The 23,625-nt window shown below is 35.7% G+C and overlaps 1 protein-coding gene across 1 annotated transcript in view; it reads right to left on the reverse strand.

The window, feature by feature from the left end:
• Positions 1-23,625, reverse strand: part of CDH13 (cadherin 13) — a 1,311,104-nt gene that overhangs the window by 348,810 nt on the left and 938,669 nt on the right. Inside the window, exon 8 of the mRNA XM_044659579.1 lies at positions 5,986-6,164. Within this exon, the coding sequence (XP_044515514.1) occupies positions 5,986-6,164 (179 nt within the window). The remainder of the gene's footprint in view (positions 1-5,985; positions 6,165-23,625) is intronic.

Here is a 23,625-nt window from a genome sequence, read left to right on the forward strand (position 1 = left end):
TATCACACAACGTACAGAATTGATGTGAAGACCAAAGAGGCTGAGTTAGGGTACTGAAGTAGATGTAAGGAAGAACTAGGTTCACAGTTTGCTTTAGACACTCATTTGTTGTATGACACCCCCCCCCCACAAGTCACTTATATTCTCTGTCTCATGGGGAAAGTAGGGAAAATAATAATATCTGCCTCAGAGGGTTGTTGTGAGGATCCAGTGAGAATCTAAGAGATAATTAATATAAAGTGCTTTACAAACAATTATTAATTGAGATGATTAGTATAAAGTGCTTTGTACAGCTTAAATCTCTATATAAAATTTCCTATTCTTATTGCTTTTGTTATTACCTCAAGAATTTAAAAGGATCACTTAGGGTCCTGTAAGTATGAAAGGGAAGTATGGCAAATCAAAGAACTGATAGCCTGGGAGTGACTGGAGTAGCCTGTCCTTTTGACTTTAGGGGAAGAAGACATAGTTGGGAAGAAAAGAGTATTGGCAAGGGAGCTAGGAGGAATTTGGGATATTATTAGGATATTGCTTTCCCAATGAGAGAAATAGAAAACGTATATTTGTGTAGCTGTGAACCAGACCTGGGTAGGATAGGTATGAGGAAAACCAAAGCAAAGATATTTAAAGATATTTGGTTATCTCAGAAATCAGGTTACAGGAGTTCTTCCTCTGCAGATATATATTGACATTCTCATCTCAAGGGCTCAAAAAGTACATACTAGCATTATCCGCCTTAGGGAGAAACAGAGGGGTTGGGGGAATGGCATCTTCCAGGAATGGAAAAAATAGAGTAACCCCTATTTCTAATATATCTAGTATAAATTTCCAGGCATCCTAAGCATTTACTAGAGATTATGGAATAGGGAATCTGGAATTATTTATATCATGCTGAGAGATAGTTCTTTCAGTTTACTTTTGGGGAAATCTAGCTTTCTACCTCAGGGACTCTGATAAAGGTAATTAACAAGGTTACAACACTATCCCTTTCATTATAAACAACAGTAATTACCACAGGTAAAATTTTGTCCTCTCACAGCCTCAGGAGAAGCAAGAGGATGATAAAAAGAGGGCTGACTTAGAACAAAATTAATTCAACCAGATTTTTTAAAAACTCTACCAATAATATTTTTCTTTAACATAAAAACCAACAAAGCATCTAGTCATGGATCCCAATTTTACATATGGATAAATTGAGTCAGAGAATGGTTAAATGCATTCTTAGCATCACAATTCTGGAGTAAAATCTAAGTCTGACTTCAATTATGGGAGTATATGTGCATGCGTGTGTGTATACACAAATACCAGAATGGCTAGAATATGGCTAGCAAATACTAAAGGTAATAACTTTGCTGCCTTGATCTCTATCTGTCTCTGCCTCTTTGTCTGTCTGCCTGTCTGTCTGTCTCTCTCATCTGTGTGAAAATGAGTTGCAGTGGATAGAATGTTGGTCCTAGAGCCCAGAAGACCTGAACTTAATTTCAGTATTAGATATTTACTCCCTATGTGTCCTTGAGTAGGTTACTTTTAGTCTCTTTGTCTCCGTCTCATCATCCATAAAATGAAGATAATAAGAGCACCTATGTCTCAGAGTTGCTCTGAGGATCAAATTAGATTATATTTGTAAAGAGGTTAGTATAGTGCTTGGTACTTAGTAAGCACGTCATAAATGCTAGCTATTATTACAAGTACTCTGTGTGTGTGTGTGTGTGTGTGTGTTTGTATTCATATATATCACTCCACTCTGCAGATGTTATTCTATCTCTTTCTGGTTCCCATTTCACAGAACAAGATGCCCCAGAACTCCCCAACTCCCCCTTTTACTGCTTTTTTTTGTGGGTTGTCTCCCTTCATTAGATTGTAAGCTCCTTGAGGGCAGAGACTGCCTTTGTTTTTATTAACCATGTCCCCAGTCCTTGGTATAGTATCTGGCACATAGTAAGAAGTTTATAAATATTTATTGTATTAGATTGGATCTACTTATAGCATATGTATCTCTATGTGTCATGCATATATGGGCATAAGCTTTAATGTTACCACTTATACATGAAGAATAAAGAAAGGCTAGAGGCAGTGATCTTGCCTACTTTATTCTCTACGTATACATTTGTTTTTGTCCACCCATGTAGATTTCAGAACAGTTTTAAAACTGGAGACTCTTAAGATCCCAGAGATGTTGGTAGTTAGTAGGTCTCCATAAGCCATGAGTTGGCTTATAGTTTTGTTTTCAGAGACAAAAATTGTGAAGGACATGCAATATTTACCAAGAACTGGTAGTGAGATTTCTAACTAAGGGTCTCAGCTGATGGATCAGGAAGAATACTAAGAAAGTAAAATCAAAGCATGTTAGCTAATTGAGATAATTCTGCCCTTTGTCTTAAAGAATTTGGCCCTCAAGGCTGAAAAACTTCTATTTAAAGATCCGAGTAGCTGAAATATAAGGCAAAACATAGAAAGTTTTCTGTTTGTCATATGGCAAAGGATTTTCTGCTTTTTTTCTAACACTGATGGTAGATTTGTGAATTGGTCCTAGTATTCTGGAAAATAATTTAGACTTATGTAAATAAAGTGGCTAAAATGCCCATAATCTTTGACCCTGAGATTTTTACTGCTAAGCATATATTCCAAAGGGGTCAATGACAAAAAGAACTATTCCAGATCCTTAATTATTTATTAGCTCTACCTTTGTTATAGTAATGAAGAACTAGAAATGGGGAAATAAAGTAGACGTCCTCTTAAAATGGCTAAATAAATTGTGTCACATTATTTTAATAAGCTATTACTGCTTTATAAGGAATGATGACTATATAGAACAGAGGTCTCAGACATGAAGTAATACTCCCAAGTGGACCAGAACGAAATTAAAATATAATTGGGAATATTTAACAAAAGAAAGAAAAATACAATAGAACACAGATAATTTTAATATGTGTCTTTAAGTCAACTTGTGGTTCACAGGTATATTTTTTGTACAGTTTGGTGAATGAATATTTTTCTTTTTTCTTTTCCTTTTTTTTGAGTTTGATTCCATTGGAATAGAATATAGAGAGGCATAGAAAGACTTGTATGAATTAATTAATTTTTAGGCAAATAGAACCAGACAAATAATACATATAATTATTACAGTCATATAAATGCAAAGAACAGCAATGTGCAAACACAAATTCATTGCTTTGAAATTACAATGACCAATTTTGCATCAAAAAAGAAACTGAGAAATGCTCTCCAAACCCTCCTTGGCAGAGTTAGGGAACTATGGGTGTAAAATGTCAGACTTGGTTGATATATTGATTAGTTTCGGTCTTTTATGCTTGTGTTTTTTTTTTTCCTGAACTGTTTTTAATTTTTTAAAAATTTCTTTGTTATAAGGGATAGTTATCTGGGAAAGGGAAGAAAGGGATATTTTGAGAAATGATGGTGCCATAAAAAGAAAAAAATCAATAAAAATTTAATTAAAAAAATAAAAGAGCTTGCACAAGTGTATGAGTAAAGACTTTAAGCTAAAATAGCATGGCAACACAATAGTAAAGCCAGAAGGTAGAGTCAGCATAGATTTCAGTCAATCATGGTTTGTAGAGACTCCATTTCTGTCAGCAAATCAGCAGTATCTGGTAGAGACTAGGAGGCCCATAGAAAGAAGGTTAATTCATTCAAGACTAGAAGACTGGTAACTACAAATAGGATAGCAGCATCTCTAGAAGATATCACCAGGCTTTACCTTTGTTTATGGTTTGGTCACTTAACCTGTCTGCACTTGAGTTTCACATTTGTAAAATTAAGAATTTATACAATTTATACTACATGGCCTCTAATTTTTCTTCCATCTGATATAGGAAGGCTGAAAGGTGAGTGAGGGAAAGTCAATAATACTTTAAAGGTTTAAAGCTTGTATAAGTGAAACAATAATGATGGAAATTGGGTATCTTTGAGGCAAAACTGGTTATGGTGGCTTTAATCTCATTTAAGTAATGCAACAAAACTCAGTGAAGGGGGCTAGAAAGTGTAGTATAAAAGCAAACGGTGAGTAGGGAACGTATTGAAAACCACTGTGGGGCATTTATTTATTCTCTTTGAGAGGATACAAGGAATGCAGAGCAACAGGAAAAAATTAAGACTAAGGCACTGATTTCTTCATGTGAAATGCCTCTTTTAAGTTATTGTTTCTTCTCCAGTCTCAATTTCTGTTCACATCATATCTCATATGTGGAATACTATAACCATCTCCTATCCATTCACCTGTTTCCTCCTTTTTATTGAATCCATCCAATTCCTACAAGGCTAAAATTGCAAAAATATCCACTCTACTTTCTCCTCACCTTCCATAGACTTTCCTGATTGAATACCTAGAGAATCCCAATTTCACCTATAATTACTGTCAAGATCCCCATAACTCCTTGATATTTCCTATTCAAATATTTTTTTTATCCAAATCCCTTTTTTCTCCCTCAGAACTTTCTCTCTGTTCTAGTCAAAAACATCATTATTGCTTTCTTTTGAACTCCAAACCTTTGCTTGTTCTAGTTACCACTGAGACTGACATTTTATCTCCTCTTATGCTACGTAAATCCAATATATCATTCTCTCTTTAGATCCACACCATCCATTCTGCCTTTCTTGCATTAAATGTACTCACTCATATTGATATTCCCTTTTTTGAGGTCCCAGAGCATTTAGGCCCTTTATTATACATAAAGGTAGTGAGCCAATCCAATGGATAGAGTGTTAGGCCTGGAATAAAGAAGACTTGAGTTCCTATATGGTCTTAGCCACTTAGTAGTTTCTGTGAATCTTTGTAAATCATTTACCATTAGTCATTGTCAATCTCCTCTTCTACAAAATAATAATTGTACCTACCTCTAGTGTGGTGGTAAAGTTTAAAAGAGACACTGTAAAAGAGCTCAGCAAACTTAAATTACAATTTAAATACTAGCTATTATAAATGTTAGCTACTCATTTAGATTAGAGCCTTAAACTCTCATTTCCCTATTCTGTGTGTATATTATCTTTCTACATTGCTCTCTTCACTATTAAATTCCATGAGTAACAGAAGTACATTTTAAATTTATTTTTCAAATTTCTTAATGTTCAGTATAATATCTTATACATAATGGATACTCAAGAAATACTTAAATGAATGAATAGAAATCATCTGTGTTAAATGATATAATTAAAAACAACATGGTATTCCTTGTCATGTACCTCATGTTGCATGTTATTGCACCAGTCACTGCTTATGCAATAGCAAAACTTTGATTATTCTACTCCAAACTTCACCTAACAATAATGATGATGATAGTAAGAAAAATAATAACTAGTATTTATGTAGTGCCAACTTATGTACTTTACTAAGAACTTTAAAAATATCTAATTTGGTCCTAATAATGGCCATTATTCCTACTTTACATGTGAAGAAACTGAGATAAACAGAAGTAAAGTGACTAGAACAAGTTAGTTTCTGACATAAGATCAGAATTCAAGTCTTCTTGACTAGAGGCTCATCACTCTATTGGCTGCACCATTTAGTTGCCTACCTCCCAGGAGCCCACTGGTCCTCGGATGGAAGGCTTCTGAATTTACACAAACATTTCTCCAGATAATGTTAGGCTCCATCAGTTCTATAACTATCAGGCTTAACTACTGATCACAATTTCTATTTCACAGGTTGTTACTGCCTGGTTCTGTTTATTTTGAATCCTACAACCTTGGCCACTGATCTCTTCTTGATCATATTGTGATTGTGTCCCAGTAGCCTTTGCCAGAATATCTTGGATACAATAATATTTGCCTGACTCCCTAAAGGTGGGGAGCATTTTAAGTAGTATTGTGTACGTGTGCAAACCTAGCCACAGGACATAAGCCATTAATAAACTCTAGTTTCTGACCTTCATGATGCAGAATATTGTTGAATGACTTTGAGAATCTTCAATGTATAGAGACTGTGAAGTCTGTTTTTATGCAGTAGCACGTCGATAGCTTTGAACTTACCTCCCGGTCCAACAGGGCTGGTGAGACTACAGTGACGATGTCTCCTTTCTCAGGATCAATATAGAACATGTTGGGAGATGGCTTGTCAGGAGTCTGCTGCAGGATGTTGTATCGCAGGAGGGCATTGTCTGTGGAAGGGTCATCAGCATCAAAGGCTGTCATACGCATCACGGTGGTTCCTGCAGGGAAAAGAAAAGGAAGGCAGGAGGTGTTATTATGACTGACGACCAGCATCCAGAAGGCTCTGCTTGCCACAAATGACACTATGAAGACTGTTCCACATTTTCAAAATTAAAAAGAAAATAACATTCACTGAATCCCTTATTGACTTTCTTACCAAATTCCATTAAAGGATTCAATAAGTAAAAAAAAAAAAAAAGACATATAAGGTACACAACAGGCATATTGAACTGAGCTTCCCAGTTTTGTTTTCAGTCATGTTAGGAGTTCTTGTTAGATATTTATCAGCTACTACCAGATGACTGTTAGGTCATGAGGCATGGCTAAAGGATCGATCACCAAGATGTTCATGCCAGACCTGCCAGTCTTACCAATTTGGGAACCAACTACAGGAGCTATAGCCACATATGGTGGTTTTATATTTATATACACACACATATATATATATATTATATATTAAATATAAATATATTTCTATGTGTGTGTATGTATATGTATGTATATACATACTACATTTGTATGTGTGCATATATATATACATATATATATAGCATGACCACATATACCAATTATATATGCTGATCAAGTACCATCTACACTTTCTAATCATGACATTCTGCTACAATCATTTAGCAGTATGCTAAGCTGTGCCAAGGATATATACTGAAAGTATCTGTGTAACTCAGAGACAAGAGGAATATGAATAAGATAACCTTTCTCAGGATCATCCATCTCAGAAAGCAGATCAATCAATCAATGTTCCTCAGTTATCTAAGTTGATTGTGTCTGTCTGTATGTATATGCATATATTTGTATCTAGACATAGACAAACAACTAAGTTGAATATTCTATATACATGTATCTGTGAACACAATAAATATATATGTATATACATTTATATGTATACCTGAAAACATGAATACACAGGTTTATACAGAACACACACATATACCTGTATTTTAAGATGTGATATATTCATAATCTGCTAAATTCTTGCTCTACGATATATGTAACTTAGCTTGTATTTATAATGGGAAGCAGTATTCTCCTCCATTACTACAGCTGTCTTCTCAGCAGAGAGATTAAAGGTTGGTGAAATGATAGAGTTTCTGGGCTGTATCAGCCTCTACATTGTGGCAACTAATTTCCACTAGTGAAACGTTTCTAGGAAATGCTGATAAGAGTTGATGCCTTTACTTTTGGTGATTAACCTTTTTATTTTTCTGAAATATGTTGACAGCTTATTTGAAAAGGTTCTGTTGAAACCACTGTCATTGCACAGTGTTTTGTTCCAATAAATAGCATTTCTTCTAATTTGTCATTGATTTGATCTTTAATTAGTAGATGGTTTAACTATACAGAGATACTTCAGACTTTAATGACTGCTAACAGGATCACTAGAATGACCTGTATTCTAAGATATAGTTAATTTTATTTTTATCACATTTTTCAATGATTTCCACTTTTAGCCCCGTCTGATTCTCTTCTTGAAGAAGTTATTTGTGAAGATGAGGCAAAGCTCCCATTTAATCACTAAAGCTATCCCAAGTTCAAGGCAGGTTTTGTGCTCAACTTTTCAAAACTAGAACTATCAAGCGCCTACTGAGGAACCTTAAAAATTATATTCAAGCCAGCAAACAAAAAAAGTGGAAGGAGAATACCTATGTATTTCTGCCAAGTTAGATAGTGTAGAGAGTAGCTAGAAAGAATGAATAGCAAATGAGACACAGAAATTCACAGAAGAAAAATTCTAAGTCAGGGGAAAATATACATAGCCTCAAATGTCTATACATAGATATTTAAAGTTTAGGCACCATTCAAAAAGAACAAAAAGTCACATCCTAAAGCTAGAATGAAGTTTTGCCTTGCTAAGTATAAATGAGATTTATTATGATGAAATCCATACAGGACCATGACTCCGAATGGATAGTTCCTATTCTAAAGAAATAAAATTGGTAGACTGCGATCGGAAAAGGAGTAACATTATAGAGTAAGAAAACCTATTAATATGAGAAAGTCTGAGGAGAAGTGGGATAAATATCAGATGGAAAATATTTTGTTGAAGGTCAAAGGATGCAGAAACAGAAGTGAGCTTTTTCCACTTAAATATTCTACAGACTAACTAGATAGAAAGGTATATATTGGGAAGTTTTGGAAAGAGATTAAAGCTTGGCATAGAGGTATGGTATAGTAATGCTGTGGGACTTCAATTATACATACATCAGCTGGAACTCTCTATCTCTGTCAAAAGCAGAGTAGGTAATCATTTCTTAATTTGCCTTCGTGATCATTCCATCCTTCAAAAGTCAAAAGAACCAACGAGGGAAAATTCTATTCTGTATATGATTCTTGCTAACAGGGAGGAACTGATTCCTGAGGGTGTAAACATTGGAAATCTTTAGGGGCAGATGGAGGGACAAGTGATAATTTCATTCTAGAGTTTTTAATAGAAGAAACTATATGCAGTCTTAGTCTGACACGCACACTAGATTTAGAGAAAGCTCATTTCAAAGGGTTCAGAGGGAAAAACAAGTCAGAATAATAAGGAGTAAAATGCTTTGGGAGAAGTCAGTCCAAGAGGGTTGGGAGATGACCAAGAATGAAAACCTGAAATCACAAAGGAAAATAATTCCATTTATAAAGAAAAGATAGGATTTATCTGATCAATGTGAATGCATAAGAGACTCTCCAATCAACTTAGATCTTTAAAGGAAGTATAGAGAAAATGGAAGCAGGCCAGATAAAAAAGAATCAATATGAGTGGCAAAATCCTTGGAAGAGAGTATCATGAACACTAAAACTCATGAGTTAAGGCTCACAAGGAAAAATGAAGGTGACAAAAAGAGATCTGTTCATTTTTTCACCTATATGGAGAAGAAAAGGAGCATCAAAGAAGTAGGATTTTTTTGAAAAGATGCAATGATTATTCTTCACAAAATAGAGAATGCAGAACAGCTTAAATTTCATTTTTTTCCTTTTCTGAGCCTGCTGAAATGAATGACTATTGCATTGTAAATGACAAAACAAAAATTACTAAAAGTAGTTGTTCCTCAGAAAAGGTAAGAATATGAAGCCACTTAGTCATTTAATGAATTCAATTCACTTGATATAAATAAACTCCAAATGTAGGTCATGAAATAACTGGTAGATTTGATTGCTAAATCACTATCAGGGATAGTTGAAATGCTATGGGCAATAGGAGAGATCTCAAAAGATAACAAAAGGATAAATGTCCTTATTTTCAAAAAAAGGTAAAATTACAGATTCTAAATATGGTAGAAAAGTGAACTTGACTTTGGTTCCTGGAGAAATCCTAGAAAATTTTATTAATGAGATATTTGATGAAATCTAGGCTAGGATGGAGTGATTATAAATAACCGAACCCAAACTAACAACATTTAGTATATTTTAACAAAATAATTTTCATTATGAAGTGTTGACTTGACAACAGAGCACCCTCTAACCATGTCACTTAAAAATATGGGAGAAGGAGGTACAGGCAGTATAAAGGGGCATTTGTTTTTGGTCATGATTTCTCAAAGGGTAGATGAAGAGAATATTGAGGATATAATTCATCTTCATCTGGAATACTGATATCAGCCCTGCACACTATAAGGGCATTAATACTCATGACAATTTCCAAAACAGGACAATTAGGATGGTTGAAGCCTATGCAGAAGGAAGATTAGTTGAAGGAGCTGAGAATGTATAGCTTGGCGAATACCAAGGGGTGTCATGATAGTGGTGTTCAAGTATTTAAAGAGATGCCTTATAAAAGAACATTTAGACTTGCTTTGCTCAGTCCCAGAAGGTAGAATCAAAAGCAATGGATGGAAATTGCAGAGGCTAATTATAGTAGGACCCAATATCTATGGGGGATACATTCCAAGACCTCCTGTGAATAGCTGAAATCACAGATATAATAGAATACCTGCTGATCCCATATATTACATGATTTCCTTGTACATACATATGTATAATAAAGTTAGATTGATAAATTAAATATATAGTAAAGCATTACCAATATTAAATACAGTAAAAATAAAGTAAATTATACATGATTATACAGTTCTGTACAATAGTCCCTACTTCCCTCTCCACTTATCCACAGGGTATATGTTCCAAGACCCTCAAAGGATGCCTGAAATAGTGGTCTGTTCTCCCTTTAACTTTTAATACTCATGTTAACTTTAGAGTATTATGCTCTCTCTCACCACTCCTGACCTTCAGCTCAGCACTTGATGGCCTCCCCATCTCCAAAACAAACAAACGAAAAATTAAAACCCAAATCCATCCAAGTGAAAGCAGAACTGATGTGGAGAGATCACCAGTAGGAGCAGACTGGTGTCACTGACAGACATCCAAAGAAAGAGGAGACCTTTGCCTCACTCTACTTATCTGACATTCTGCTTGCTCGCCATCACACCTGTTACATATCGGTCTTCCTTCTATAGGCATTCAGTTCTAGCATTCATGTGTCCCTGAAACACATGTTGGCCCTCTTCTCATCCACTTATCTAGTAGCAGCCCCTTTCCTGACTCCCTCCTTCCCCTGAAATGATCCTGGGTAACTGAAGCTGTAGAAAGCTAAACTGTGGCTAAGAGAAGACTATTGTATTAAATTTGATATTAGGAAACAAACAAATAACATTTTAATAATTAGAGACTACCAGAAGTTGAATGGGCTTCCATGAAAGGTAATAGGGTTTCTCCCTTTCAGAAGTCTTTAGGCAGAAAACATTTATTGAGTATGTTATACTAAAGAATAGTTTTTTTTTTTTATTTTGTAATTTGGACTAGATAGAGATGCTTAGGTCAAAATTTGGATCTTAGATTCTATGATTCTGTGATTCTTGTACCAGACCAACCAACTTAGGACACTGCTCATGAAGAATGTACTTGAAATAAAAGGAAAATTCAGTAATATTTTATAAAATTAAGAAAAAATGTTCCTAGGACTCATTCTTGAAATGGCTCTTCCTCACAGGTTATCTGAAAAGGTGACAGGAGTCAGGAGTCCTGTTAAAATTGTATCTTCTGATCCTCCTGACTACTTTCTCTCTTTCTGGTCACTAAAATAAGTTTACAAATAGTTAGTCTAAAGGAGTAACAGCAGGAAATAAAATTGCATAGAGGAACTTGGAAGCCTCATATAAACTATCCCAAAGATCAAAGGAATATAATTTACAAATCGCATCATATAGTAACCAAAATTTACTTCCTGTAAAATATGCTGAATCAAGGTAAGCCATCAAGGTACTGTTTGTCAAGGATACTGGTCCTATGATATGCAAATTCCTGACAAAATTCAGACTTCCCCAGCTCCAGATACAGCAAAATGTAAAAAAATGTTCTGATAATTTTGAGATGATGACTTTGAAGTAAAAATTTAGATGATTAAAAAAAACTAACCCAAGGTGGAAGATAGGAACTGATTTGTTTCACCAAATCCCTATAAAAATAAGACTTTAAAGTCCTGCCCCATCTCAGCCCTCTTCTATTTCCACTGGGCCCATGAGGCTACGTGCTCCTAACTTTAATCTATCACTTTGTGAGTGATGGTCTTTGTTTCCTCCTTTCATTACACCATTCACACCCCAGAAATGTGCCTTCTGACTCTGTATCCCTCCTCACTTTTCATCACTTGTGTCTGTGCCTTATTAAAATGTGATTAGTCTTATTTCTCACTGTAAACTAGTAGTCTTTCTCAGTGAGCACTCAGTGAACTGCTTTTGCCTGCCCTCATTTCATATTTTCAAAAATTAAATTTCAATTTGGCATTGATCTCAGAGCTTTTTTGGCAACTTACACACCCCACACCTAAGGAGAAATGGAAAGTGACTATTAACACCAAGATAGGTATTGTAGCTTAAAGATTGCATTTTTCAGCCTAGTCTAGTCCTCTTTCACTCTCAGTGTTAACTTAATTTAAGTACCAATTTTTTCCTATCCTTAATCCAACATTACCTTCCTTTGACATGACTTGAATCTGTCTCCTCCACACAACTAGAAGAAGGTAAGGTTTTTCTACACAGCATTCAATAAATGGAATGCTGAATTAGTGGTCTTCAAACAATGAAAGAGATGCCCCTTTTAGCATCCTTTTATTTTCCTTTGGGCTCAATGTATTCCCTTAAGGTTTTTTGTTTCTTTTCTCCTCTGTTCCAGATGAATTTTCATAACTCAGCATCTGGTGATGTCTCACCCTATTAAACCCTGCATGTTTGTGTGTATTTAAAGATAATACTAAGTCTATATAGTTGAACTGAATTGCCTTAATCATTTTTTTAAAATTTATTGATCTTGAAACATGTTTCCTGGCATAGTTTTCACTTTCTTCCTTGTGCCCATTTTTGCATTACAGAACTTGAGTATCAAATTATTTGTTGACATGGTTTGGGTGATCTTGCCAAGGTCTTCAAAGACTTTCACTATTTTATCCTTTACAACAGATGTTGGCACATATATTGCAATTATCTCCATTGGTCAGGATGCATGTAAACAAAATTTAACAAAAAAACAGCTTGCTTATACTCATTATGAGTGCTTGAAGGCACGATGACCATGTGTCCCAGGAAATTATATTTTTTATTTCCTTTGGGGTGAACAGTAGAATCAACTCTCATAATTATTTCATCTATCCTTTCAAAGAGAACCTGTATGCTGTCCTTCCATTTAAATAGGACTTCTTTATATTTTGTGATTTCATTTCATTTTAAATCTTATGATTTCATTTACTACCCCCTCTTTAGACCCTGTAATCTAGTGACACTGGCCTTCTTGTTGGTCCTTGCATATAACACTCCTGGCTTTGGATATTGTCATTGGTTGATTAACATGCCTCACATTTCTCTCTCCCTTCTTTACATCCATCTCCTGGAATTCCTGGCATCTATCCTGTCTCCTCTAACAAACCTCTTTCTACAAGAAGCTTCTCCCAGTCATCATTAATCTGAGAGCTACCTTCCCCCACCATGCTATCTTCTATTTATCTGGTATGCATTCTTTTTTTTCACATGGTTATTTACATATTGTCTCCCCACAATCCATTGTAAACACCTCGTGAATAGAAACTTTTATACTCTTTCTTTGTGTTTCTAGTGTTCAGTATGGTGCCTGGCATATAGTAGTTACTTAATAATTCCTTGTTGAATTGAATGTCAATGTGGATGTGATACAGTTCCTTCACTTCCCCTCTAAGGAGACAGTACAAAAGTAAAGTAGGACACTATAGAGTGCTGGGGGCCATTAATAAATGCATCTATTTCAATGATTACCATATTCCAAAATACTGTCAACAAGTGGCTGTAAGGAGCCCCTTGGTACTTAGATGGCAAACAAAATCTGCCACCTAGATATACTTTTCTCTTTGGATTACCTACATTTCTTGACATACTGTTTCGTCTTCCTCTTTCCTTCCCAGAGAGCCACATCTTATTATAAGGAATATAAAAGGGGTGGGGTGGGAAAGTTCAGAAGATTAACTGATATATGGAAACAATCTGACAGTATCTGTAGCATCCCAGGCACAGAGTTGCCTGCTTTTGCCAAGAAAAAAGTGGGGATTACTTTGCATTCTGTTGTTGGGGCTAAGCTTGGTCATTATAATTTCCAGGATTCACTTTTGAATATTTTTCTTTTGTTTTCAAAAAAAGCATTTTTAAGTATTTAATCTGTGTCAAGTTTTTGCTAAGCACTGGAGATACAAGTCTAAAGTGGACAAATGTTGTTGTCAAGCAAGTTATTTACAGTTGAATAAATAAGTTTATTCTGGTCTCCCCAATCTTTGAAACCATTTCTCTGATACCAGATAAAAATTAATAAAGTATAATAGGGGAATTAAGTAGGAGATCTAAATAAGCTCATAAAACCTGGTGTCAGAAAATGGCACTTAAAAAACCCTTCTGTCTTAGAATTGAAACAAGCATCAGTTCCAAAGTAGAAGAGTGGTAAGGGCTTAGGCATTTGAGGTTAAGTGTCTTGCCCAGGATCTTACAGATATGAAGTGTCTGAGGCCAGATTTGAACCCCTGACCTACCAACTTAGAACTGGCACTCTATATACTGAGCCACTTTGCAGTCTCAAAAAAGGCCCTTTCCAAGTATCCTTTTGGATTCTTTTCTCTGTGTTCTGATTGTGTTTCAGTCACTGAATCTCTGCTACCTTATTTTCATTCTATTCCTTCCTATTTTACCAGAGATCATGACAATTCAATGAAAGAAAAAAAATCTTTCAACACCTAGTAAGGGGAACCTTGGCCTGGTTACTCAGCAGACCTGGATCCTGCTCAAATGCCTCTTTTGTAGTAGGTGTTTAATGCACGCCACTTGACTTAATCTATAGACAATAAGGTCAATTTGACTAGTGAACTTGATGATGATAATAAAAGACCAGCCAGGTTTAGGAATACTGAATATCTCTAACGGATATACTGTACCAACTCCTTAGGTTATATTATTCTGTTCTTGAAATTTCTCACCTTGTTTGAAGTTATATTATGCATCTGATATTGGGAAAAATATTCTACTAGCAAAATGCTGGTAGAAGGGACTTTAAGTTCATTTGGTTGTGACATAAGTAAAGACAAAGTCAAAGGAAAACAGGTCAATTCAATGCCAATCTAAATATCCTAGCTGTTTGTGCCCAGTTTAGCCTGCTTAATTTAGAGGTAGCTGTAATCACAATAATGCTGGACTTGGAATTTGAAAGAGTTCAAATCCTGATTCAGACACTTACTAGCTCGGGGCTCCTGGATAAATCATTGTGCTTCAATTTCAGCATCTTAGGAGGTTGGATTCAGTGGCCCTTTAATTTCCCGCCAGTCCAAACCTTTGACACCATACATGTAACATCTTTACTGGCCACATGAGAAGAAGCTTGGCTAAAGATAAAAAGCTTAGCCTTGGAGTTAGAAGACCTGGGCTCAAATGATGCCTGTGTGACCCTAAGGAAGTCTTTGTGCTTCCAAAGAACTCTTGAATATTGCAAAGAGGTTGCTAGACTGTTTGGGGACATGGGGGTAAGAAGCAATACAGTTTCCACAACTGCAAACAAGATGAAATCACAGGTTGCCCCATACATTTATTATTGTTGAACAATAAAGGCAACAATAGCGTGAGTCTAAAAGTCCTGATGAAACTCTACTTTTCTAGGGACAGGAAAATGATGTTAGAGTCAGGCAAGCAAGGATCATTAGAAACATTTCCTGCAGGTATGAAGGTATACACTCTGTGATTTCAGCCTTCTCTACATTCACAATATTTACTCTCTAGAGGGTCAAAATAAATTATAATTGCTCTGTCGCTCCCAGAGCCAGATGGAATAATACAGGTCCCTTCAAAATCAAATAATTACAGGTTAATCATTGGAAAGCATAATGATGAAGTCATTTTCTGGGGGAGAAGGACCCAGCAGTCAGCCTGACAAGCTGATAAACAATTCCGATTGTTCTGCTTTGGGCAGACAGTCCTTTTCCTCTTGACTGTATTTCTGTGATTAAAAAATACTGCCTGCCAGAGTGACCTTGAAGAGACCTGTTTGAAGTTTTGCTTCACTGCCACTTCAGGCACAGTCACACCCTTGAGAAATGTAGGCAAGATCTGACAATATAGGGGTTTCACCAGTGATGAAAGGTCAGCCAGTTTTCAAGAACACCAGACATCACCAATGGATGTCCTGTACCAGCTTCTTAGATTACAGCGTTATTCTATACTTGAAATTCTTTTCTCACTTTGTCTGCAACTATATTTTATTCCTGTTTATGGGGAAAATACTCTCCTTGCACCAGAGATATAGAGCTTGAAAGGACCTTAGAGTTCATTCAGTTAAACCATCTGATGTTACAAATGAGGAAACAGAGGTCAAGAGATATTAAATAATTTGTGTAAAGTCACTTAGGTGAGTAACTAACAAAGCTTGGGTCTAAACCTAGGCTCCCTGATTCCAAACCTAGCATTCCTGACACTGAACCATAATGGTGTACCACAAAGTTGGACAGCCTTTAAATAAAGAATGAAGAGAGATATTTAAGCAGAGGAGCAAATATTCTCTAAAATATACAAGGTGTGTCACTTCTGTGAAATCATTCAGAGTTCTCCTAACCAGTTAGCACTTTCTTTCTCCTTAGATGAGTTTGTACTTATCTTTATAGATTAGAAGAGTAGATAAGTGGCACAGTGGCTAGAGTTCAAATCTGGCTTCAGACATTTACTTGCTGTCTGATCCTGAGCAAGTTATTCAACCCTGTTTGCCTCAGTTGCCTCATCTCTAAAATGAGCTGGAGAAGGAAATGGCAACCTACTACAGTATCTTTGCCAAGAAAACTAAAAAATGAGTTAATGAAGTGTTAGACATGACTGAAATGACTGAACAACGACAAATACATGCTAGATTCCCTCTTCTAGTAGAATGTAAGGCTACATTTTACAAGGAAAAGAATTCTGACTTTTAATTCAGAGGACCTGGAGTCAAATTCCAAGGCTTCATAGATAGTAAGTCATTCACTTAAGCTCCCAGGAATTCGGTTTCTTTGTAAAATAAGAAAGGGTTGGACTAGATGGGCCCTTCTAGGATTAAACCTATTTTCCTTTGATTCCATGAGGGCAGGTATTTGATAATCAGACAGGACAAGACCTGAGTCACGAAGAGAATCAGGAAGATAATTAATGACTGTGCCTAGCTCTAACACTCTTACCTCCTCACCTCTGCTCACTTGGATTCCCTTACTTTGTTTTAGTCTCAGTTTCTACAAGATACCTTTTCCAGTATTCTTTAATTTCAGTGTCTTTACTCTAAGACTCACACAAATGTATCACATATTAGAATATATATTTATACATCTACATATCCTATAAATGTATATATGTTATGTATGCATGTCTAAATCTCTCCTTTAAGACAGCTAATTTCTTTAGAACCAGGACATGTTTGTTTTCCTTTCTTTGTATTCTTAGTATTTAGCTTATTTTCTGGCACACAATATCAATTTGAACAAAAACATCTAAAGGAAAAAATGATAGTTGAATTCTTAAGAACTTGATCAATATAAGGAGGAAGAAGTACAAAGACCAATGATGAAGCATGCTATACAATCTGAAACCTGTTGTCACCAGACAGGTGAAGGACTCAATATGCAGACTGAAGCATATATATTGGTCAGAGCAGTGTGTGTGTGTGTGTGTGTGTGTGTGTGTGTGTGTGTGTGTGTGTGTGTATTGGAGGATTTGATATTTTTTGTTTGATTATATATATCTACTATATATAATATCTATATCTATATATATCTATATATAATATTTGTCATGGGTTTGGCTTTTCTTTTCAATGGGGGAGGAGATGAGAGGAAAAGAGATTCTGGGAACAGGCTTTAAAAGAATGAGAAAGGAAGAGAAGAAAGGGCAAAAGAAACCACCTATATAGGGAGCACCTTTGAAAGTTGTGTTAAATTTATTATTTACATTAAAAGAAAAGTACATTCAGGTTAATCTGAAGGATAGGATTGCAGATTATCTATTAATTCTCAGGGTGAACCCTGTTTTGGTCATAAGAAGTCTGAGGACTATAGGGGGAATAATTTAAATATGCTCACCTCTACATTAACCAGATCAGCCTTGGGTCCCTGTACACATTTGCTTTGATCTTTGGAAAGGACTAGTGGTTAGTCCTCTTTCCTGCTGCCAGTCAAGAAGTCGTCATCAAAAGTTACCTTTTTTATGTATTTTTCAGGGATTGATAAATCAACAATACATTTGCTAAAGTAATAAGTCATCAAGCTATTATAGCCAGTTTCCATGTTTCATCTTGGAGATGTCACTTGACATCTCTGGGCCTGTTTCCTTATGAGAAATTATAAGGAAGGTATGAATGTGAATGAGGTCCTATCTAGCTTTAAATCTGTGATACTATGATTCATTCCTCCCATATCTCTATTCTACTTTCCTCTTGTGCCTCCAGAAACAAACCATTATATCATTAACAAACTGTGACTCCTATTATTCCCATAGTATATCATACCACGGTTCTTTCTGGAACCTCCAATCTAATACGAACACATGGTTTTTCAGATTAGACCTGTGTATGATTGCCTTTTCCCAATTACCTTTCATGTACAATATTTACATATTTTCCTCCTTCTACCACATGTAAGCTCTTTTAGATCAAGAGTTTCCTTCCTTCCTTGTTCCTTCCTTCCTTCCCTCCTTCCAACTTTCCTTCCTTCCTTCCTTCCTTCCTTCCTTCCTTCCTTCCTTCCTTCCTTCCTTTTTCTCAGCACCTTGTTTAGTGACACAGTTATTAGTCACTTAAAATGTTTTTAATTGAATTTAATATTTCGTTTTTGTCTCTGAATACCAAGAACCTAGTACATTGTTGAATGAGATAATTTTAACCACAAATTTTTAGAAGCCTAAAGTGTTGGAGTTGCATAGTTCTTATTTGAGAAAAAAATAGCATGTAGTAATAAAAATCTCATTTTATATCTTATTCCCCAAATCAAAACAAAAACATCTGGCAATTAGTACTTGGGTTTATTTAGCTAGGTAAGATGAACATAAAGGCTGCTGATGTTGGGAGGCACAATGCCTTGGGAAGCTTGCAGCTGCTATGTGTTTCTAATTTGATAGTAATATTGCTCTTTGGGACCCTTTCTGTTCAATGTCTGTCAGATCCAGCCATTTCCTAAACTGTAAACATTTCCTAAACTCTTAAATGGAGAAATCTAGGTGCCAAATTCTGCCTTTTTAAATGAAGCTCTTTTGGCTCTGTTTGCTTACACTCCATGCCATAGAACAGTTCTGAGAATCATCCAGAGTCCAACCCTTCCCCTAGCTCTAGGCCTATGAAGGCAGTGGCAGCAACAGCAGTTGAAGTACAAAAGCAGCACAGGTTCCTTGTTCAACAGTAATTTGTCCTGGGCCGGACAGAAGCATTGCTGGGAACACTAACTGGATCAAAATGTCATGCCCCTGCAGTTGTCATTCATCAATCTGAGGACCCATTCTTGACCACTTTCTACCCCCTAAACTTAGCTCATGAGATCATGAAAGACACATAGAACTAGAGAATTGAAGGCTTGGATAAAGCTGAGAGGAGCTGGGATAGCTAAAGTACAGATGGAGGTAGACCCTACAAAAAGCAGACTCAAGACCCTCTAGGATTGAAACTGCAAGTGATCAGCAGAGTTCGAGGTGAAGGGAATCTTAGAGATTACCTCATATTCATTTTACGTCTGGGGAATCTGTGTCTTGGAGACAAAAAGAAACATGCCCTGACCTAAATCATACCAGTAAAGAATAGAACCAGGATGGAAAACCAAAGTTCCAGACTCTAAATTTAATTATTGGTGAATACAGGATACAGAATCTCAGGAAAGCAACTTTAGCACAGCACTAATGTTTCTCAGACAGAATAGCATAATGGGAATTTTTAGCCAGTTCTGCTTTACTTATAGTAATAAGTGGCAAGGTTAAATCTCAACTCAGCTAGTTTCTATCCTCCTCACTATTCACAACAAGCAATGGAAATAAGGCCCTTGGATATCAGTGGGAAAAAGAATTGGGAAAATCATATGTATAGTATGAAGAAAATTTAAATTTGGAGTTAGGAACTCTCAGTTCCCATCCTAGTACTACTATTTATTGGTATGATTTAGAACATGTTTCTTATTGTCTCCTAGACGCTGATTCCCCAGATGCAAACTGAAGACCAGAAAATCTCTAAAGTTGCAATTTCAGTCCTGGGGAGTCTTGAGTCTGCTGCTACCCCATGTGTACTTCAGTTATCCTAGTTCCTCTTGGCTTTATCCAAGCCTCCCATTCTCTGGCTCCATGTGCCTTTCATAAGTCTCATGAGCTGGGATTCTCTTCCAGTTAGTTTCTGCCTATCTTTTAAAGATCACTTGGGGGTATAGCCAACCATTGTCTACCCAAGGAGTTTGGCTCCCTTTCTAATTCATCGAGATACTTTTTTGAACCTTGAAAAGCAATTAATTAACCCAACCAAAATTTTATACTTAAAACACTTTTTTGGTGACTTTTTCCTGGGATAAAGTACCATATTTTCCAAGTTCCACTTTAATACACTATAAGTCAATCCCTAGTTTTTATTCACACATCTACATACTCATACATATATATACATACATATGTACACATATGTGTTAGTCACATATGTGTATAGTTGGAAAATCTTGAACCCCTGGAACTGCAGTGCCCAAAATTCCTTTCTATATTACCCACAATTCCTTTTCCTTTCTGTTTACATGTGTCTTTTGCATGATTGTATGTAAGTTTTGGGTAACGCCCCTCTCGCTCTCTTTTCCACATGAATTGAAGGGTGACCGGTCCTTGTTGCCCTAGTTCTCTCTTCCACGTGAGGTGAGTGGTGAATGTTCCCTGTGTTCTCTAGCTCTCTAGTTAAATATTAATAAATCTTTATAAATATTATACTTTGGAGATACTGAATATTAATTTTAAAATCCACAGCATAAATGCACACAACACATATGCACACACTGATTCACGTATATAAATTCTGTGCATGTAATACGTGTTGTTTTGCAAGTCTGAATTTTTAAATCTCAGATTTTCTAAAGGAAATAAATGTATGTCGATTCACATTTAAATAAAGAAGAAGGATTAATTATTTCTGGGCATGAGAGTAGAAACAGCATTGCAGATGGAGTGAGACTAGATCTTCCTAGCCCTTCTGCTTATTATCTGTGCAGCTTTGGGAGAGTCCCCTAGCATTTCTAGAACCTCTGTTCCTTTATAAGTACAAGTCATTATGAGGTAGGGGAAAGGAATAAGGATTTGTATAGTTCCTCCTATGTGCCAGGCACTGTGCTAAGTGCTTCTCCCATCTCCTTTTACAAATATTATCTCATTTGATCACTTACAACAATGCTGTGAGGTAGGTGTTCCTAATATCCCTATTTTACAGATGAAGATACTGAAACAAACAGAGGTTATGTGATTTTCCCAGAGTCCAGAGTCACACAGCCAGTAAGTCTATTGAGGCTGGATGGAACTCAAAAGTTCCTGACTATGAGCTCAGGGTTGTATCCACTATAGTACCAGCTGTCTCTAGTTGGGAATAACTTGTTATTCTCTTTTTAGAGATATAGCAACTCAGAAAAAGTAATGGGACTTGTCCAAAGTCTCATAATGAATAAAGACTCACATTTAAGGCCCTTTTCTGACAGTTAATAGTTGTGTGATCCCAGGCAGGTCACTTAATATCTCTGAACCTCATTTTCTTTATCTGTCAAGTGAAAAGATCGGGCTTGTTAGGAGTACTTTTAGGTCCCTTCAAGCTCCCATGACACCTGAATCCAAGCTTAATGTTGTCTCTCTGGTGCATTCCATAACTTAAAACAGACAAGAGACTTTTGTTTTGCAATAAGCCATTGTGATGGTTCATTCTCATTGCCTCCCCAAAACACAGAAGTCAGCATTTTTAATGAGAATCAAATGTATTCCTGATTGGTAGAATTCAGGTAGAGTGACCAATTGTAGAATTTCAGGTGCTCAGAGAATAACGATAGGACATCTTCTTGCCTTCCATATGACATCTATATATGTCCAAATGGGGCCCCGGAGCAGTTTTGTGCACTACCTTGATTCTCCTTCTAGTACCCTTACCTAACCAGGTTCCAAGGGATCAGAAAAATATTCTTCTTAGGAATTGGACTGACGTCAAAAGGCCAAGCACCTTTAACCAAGGAGAGATTGATCCTACACGCCCCTTGTAGCTTGTCTTACAGTCACAATTTCAAACAAGGGACAAGAACACCAGTTATGAGTTTGCATAATGATACCTTCTTCGTTATTTTCTAGAATATTCACCTCCTTTCCTTAATTTATAGTTAAACATTCATAACTCATGACATTTGAAAGAAAACTAAAAAACATCTGATCAGTTATTCAAACGTTATCAAATGCATGTCAGCCATGGTGATATTAAATCCATTTTTTATTCCCCTTCTAAAATGTTTCAGATGACTTAAGTATAATTTATACAACAAAAATGCATTTGGGCTAATGTCTAAAATTATGTAGGTAGTCACTTTGTAATTATAAAGGAAGTTTCCTATTTTTGCCCCTATACAAAGTACCACTAATAATAGCTATATCCATTTCTATTAAAAACCTCCAGCCAAAATAGTAAATGTCTTCTCCACAGGTATTGAAAATAAATTGGAGAAAAAGAAGAAAATTAAAATATTAAAGAAAGAAAAAATGGCCTACTTTTCTAGTGCTGTCCTTCTTTTAGGACACTAATCACTCCTTTGCTTAGCAGATGAATCAGGAACTAGGGCTGATGGGAGTTCTAAAATTCAGCATTTCAACCCCTCTTAGGTTGTTGTGGAAATATTGAATTATCATAGAAAACAAATGGTTCTAATGAAAAAACATTTTAGGAAACATAAAATGATGCAAAGGTGAGGCATTTGGCCTTTTTAATGTTTTTATTTTTTAAGAATACCATCCTGTTTTAATAGCTGTCACAAGTGACACTGCAGATGGAATTTCCATGCATTGGATTTTAAATGCAATAGTCACTCTTGGCATACTCAATTAATTGCCCTAAAGGTTGGAGGTGTTAAGTATAAACCAATAATGGCATATGCATTAAGTTAGCACACAGCCAATAGTACAGATATTTGTCATCCATCTATTTATTTCCAGAGGGTATTTATTTTTAGCCTGATAAATGTGAGGTAAGTGCATTACAGGCCTTATGACTATTTTACTCCCTGAATCCCTTTGCTTCCTTATTCAATTTCTAGAGTGTCTGTGCCCCAGTTTTCTGTTGAGCTATTGTTTAATTAAATTTTAGCCATCTTCTCCTTAGGAAATAGGACTATTTGAAGAGAGGTGTTAAGGTGATGCATCTGTGAAATTGAGACTTAGTCTAGTACAACTAACTTTACTACATAAGTTCTTTGTTTCATGAAGGAAGTTTAAGAAGTGACTTTGCCTGAACCTGTAAAAAAGAATAACCTTTTTGTTTCTTACTCCCTTTTATGGGTTGTTGATAGTGATTTTGAAAAAAAATCTGTCTATTAAAATGGAAAATATTAGAATATTTTAGTAAGTAATCATGATTAACCATATATGTGGGTATACACACATATGCATACATGTACATATAAACACATATAGTCCAATTCTATAATTGTGCATATATGTATATTTTAATGAAATTAAATATTTATATATAAGCTAAATTTTTAAAACTAATTTTAATAATTTTTCATAAGATAACAGAAACCACAAGCATCCATCTCATTTTAAAAATTGGCTGATTTTAAATGATATTTTAATTTTGTTATAAGATTATAGGGTTGAAAAGAAATTGGAAACCAAACGGATGTTCCTCAATTAGGGAATAGCTGGACAAATTGTGGTATATGATGATGACAGAAGAATATGTAGTATAAGGAATGATGAACAGGATGAT

This window comes from Gracilinanus agilis, chromosome 2 (assembly GCF_016433145.1).
Source record: "Gracilinanus agilis isolate LMUSP501 chromosome 2, AgileGrace, whole genome shotgun sequence".
NCBI classification, from domain to species: Eukaryota; Metazoa; Chordata; class Mammalia; order Didelphimorphia; family Didelphidae; genus Gracilinanus; species Gracilinanus agilis.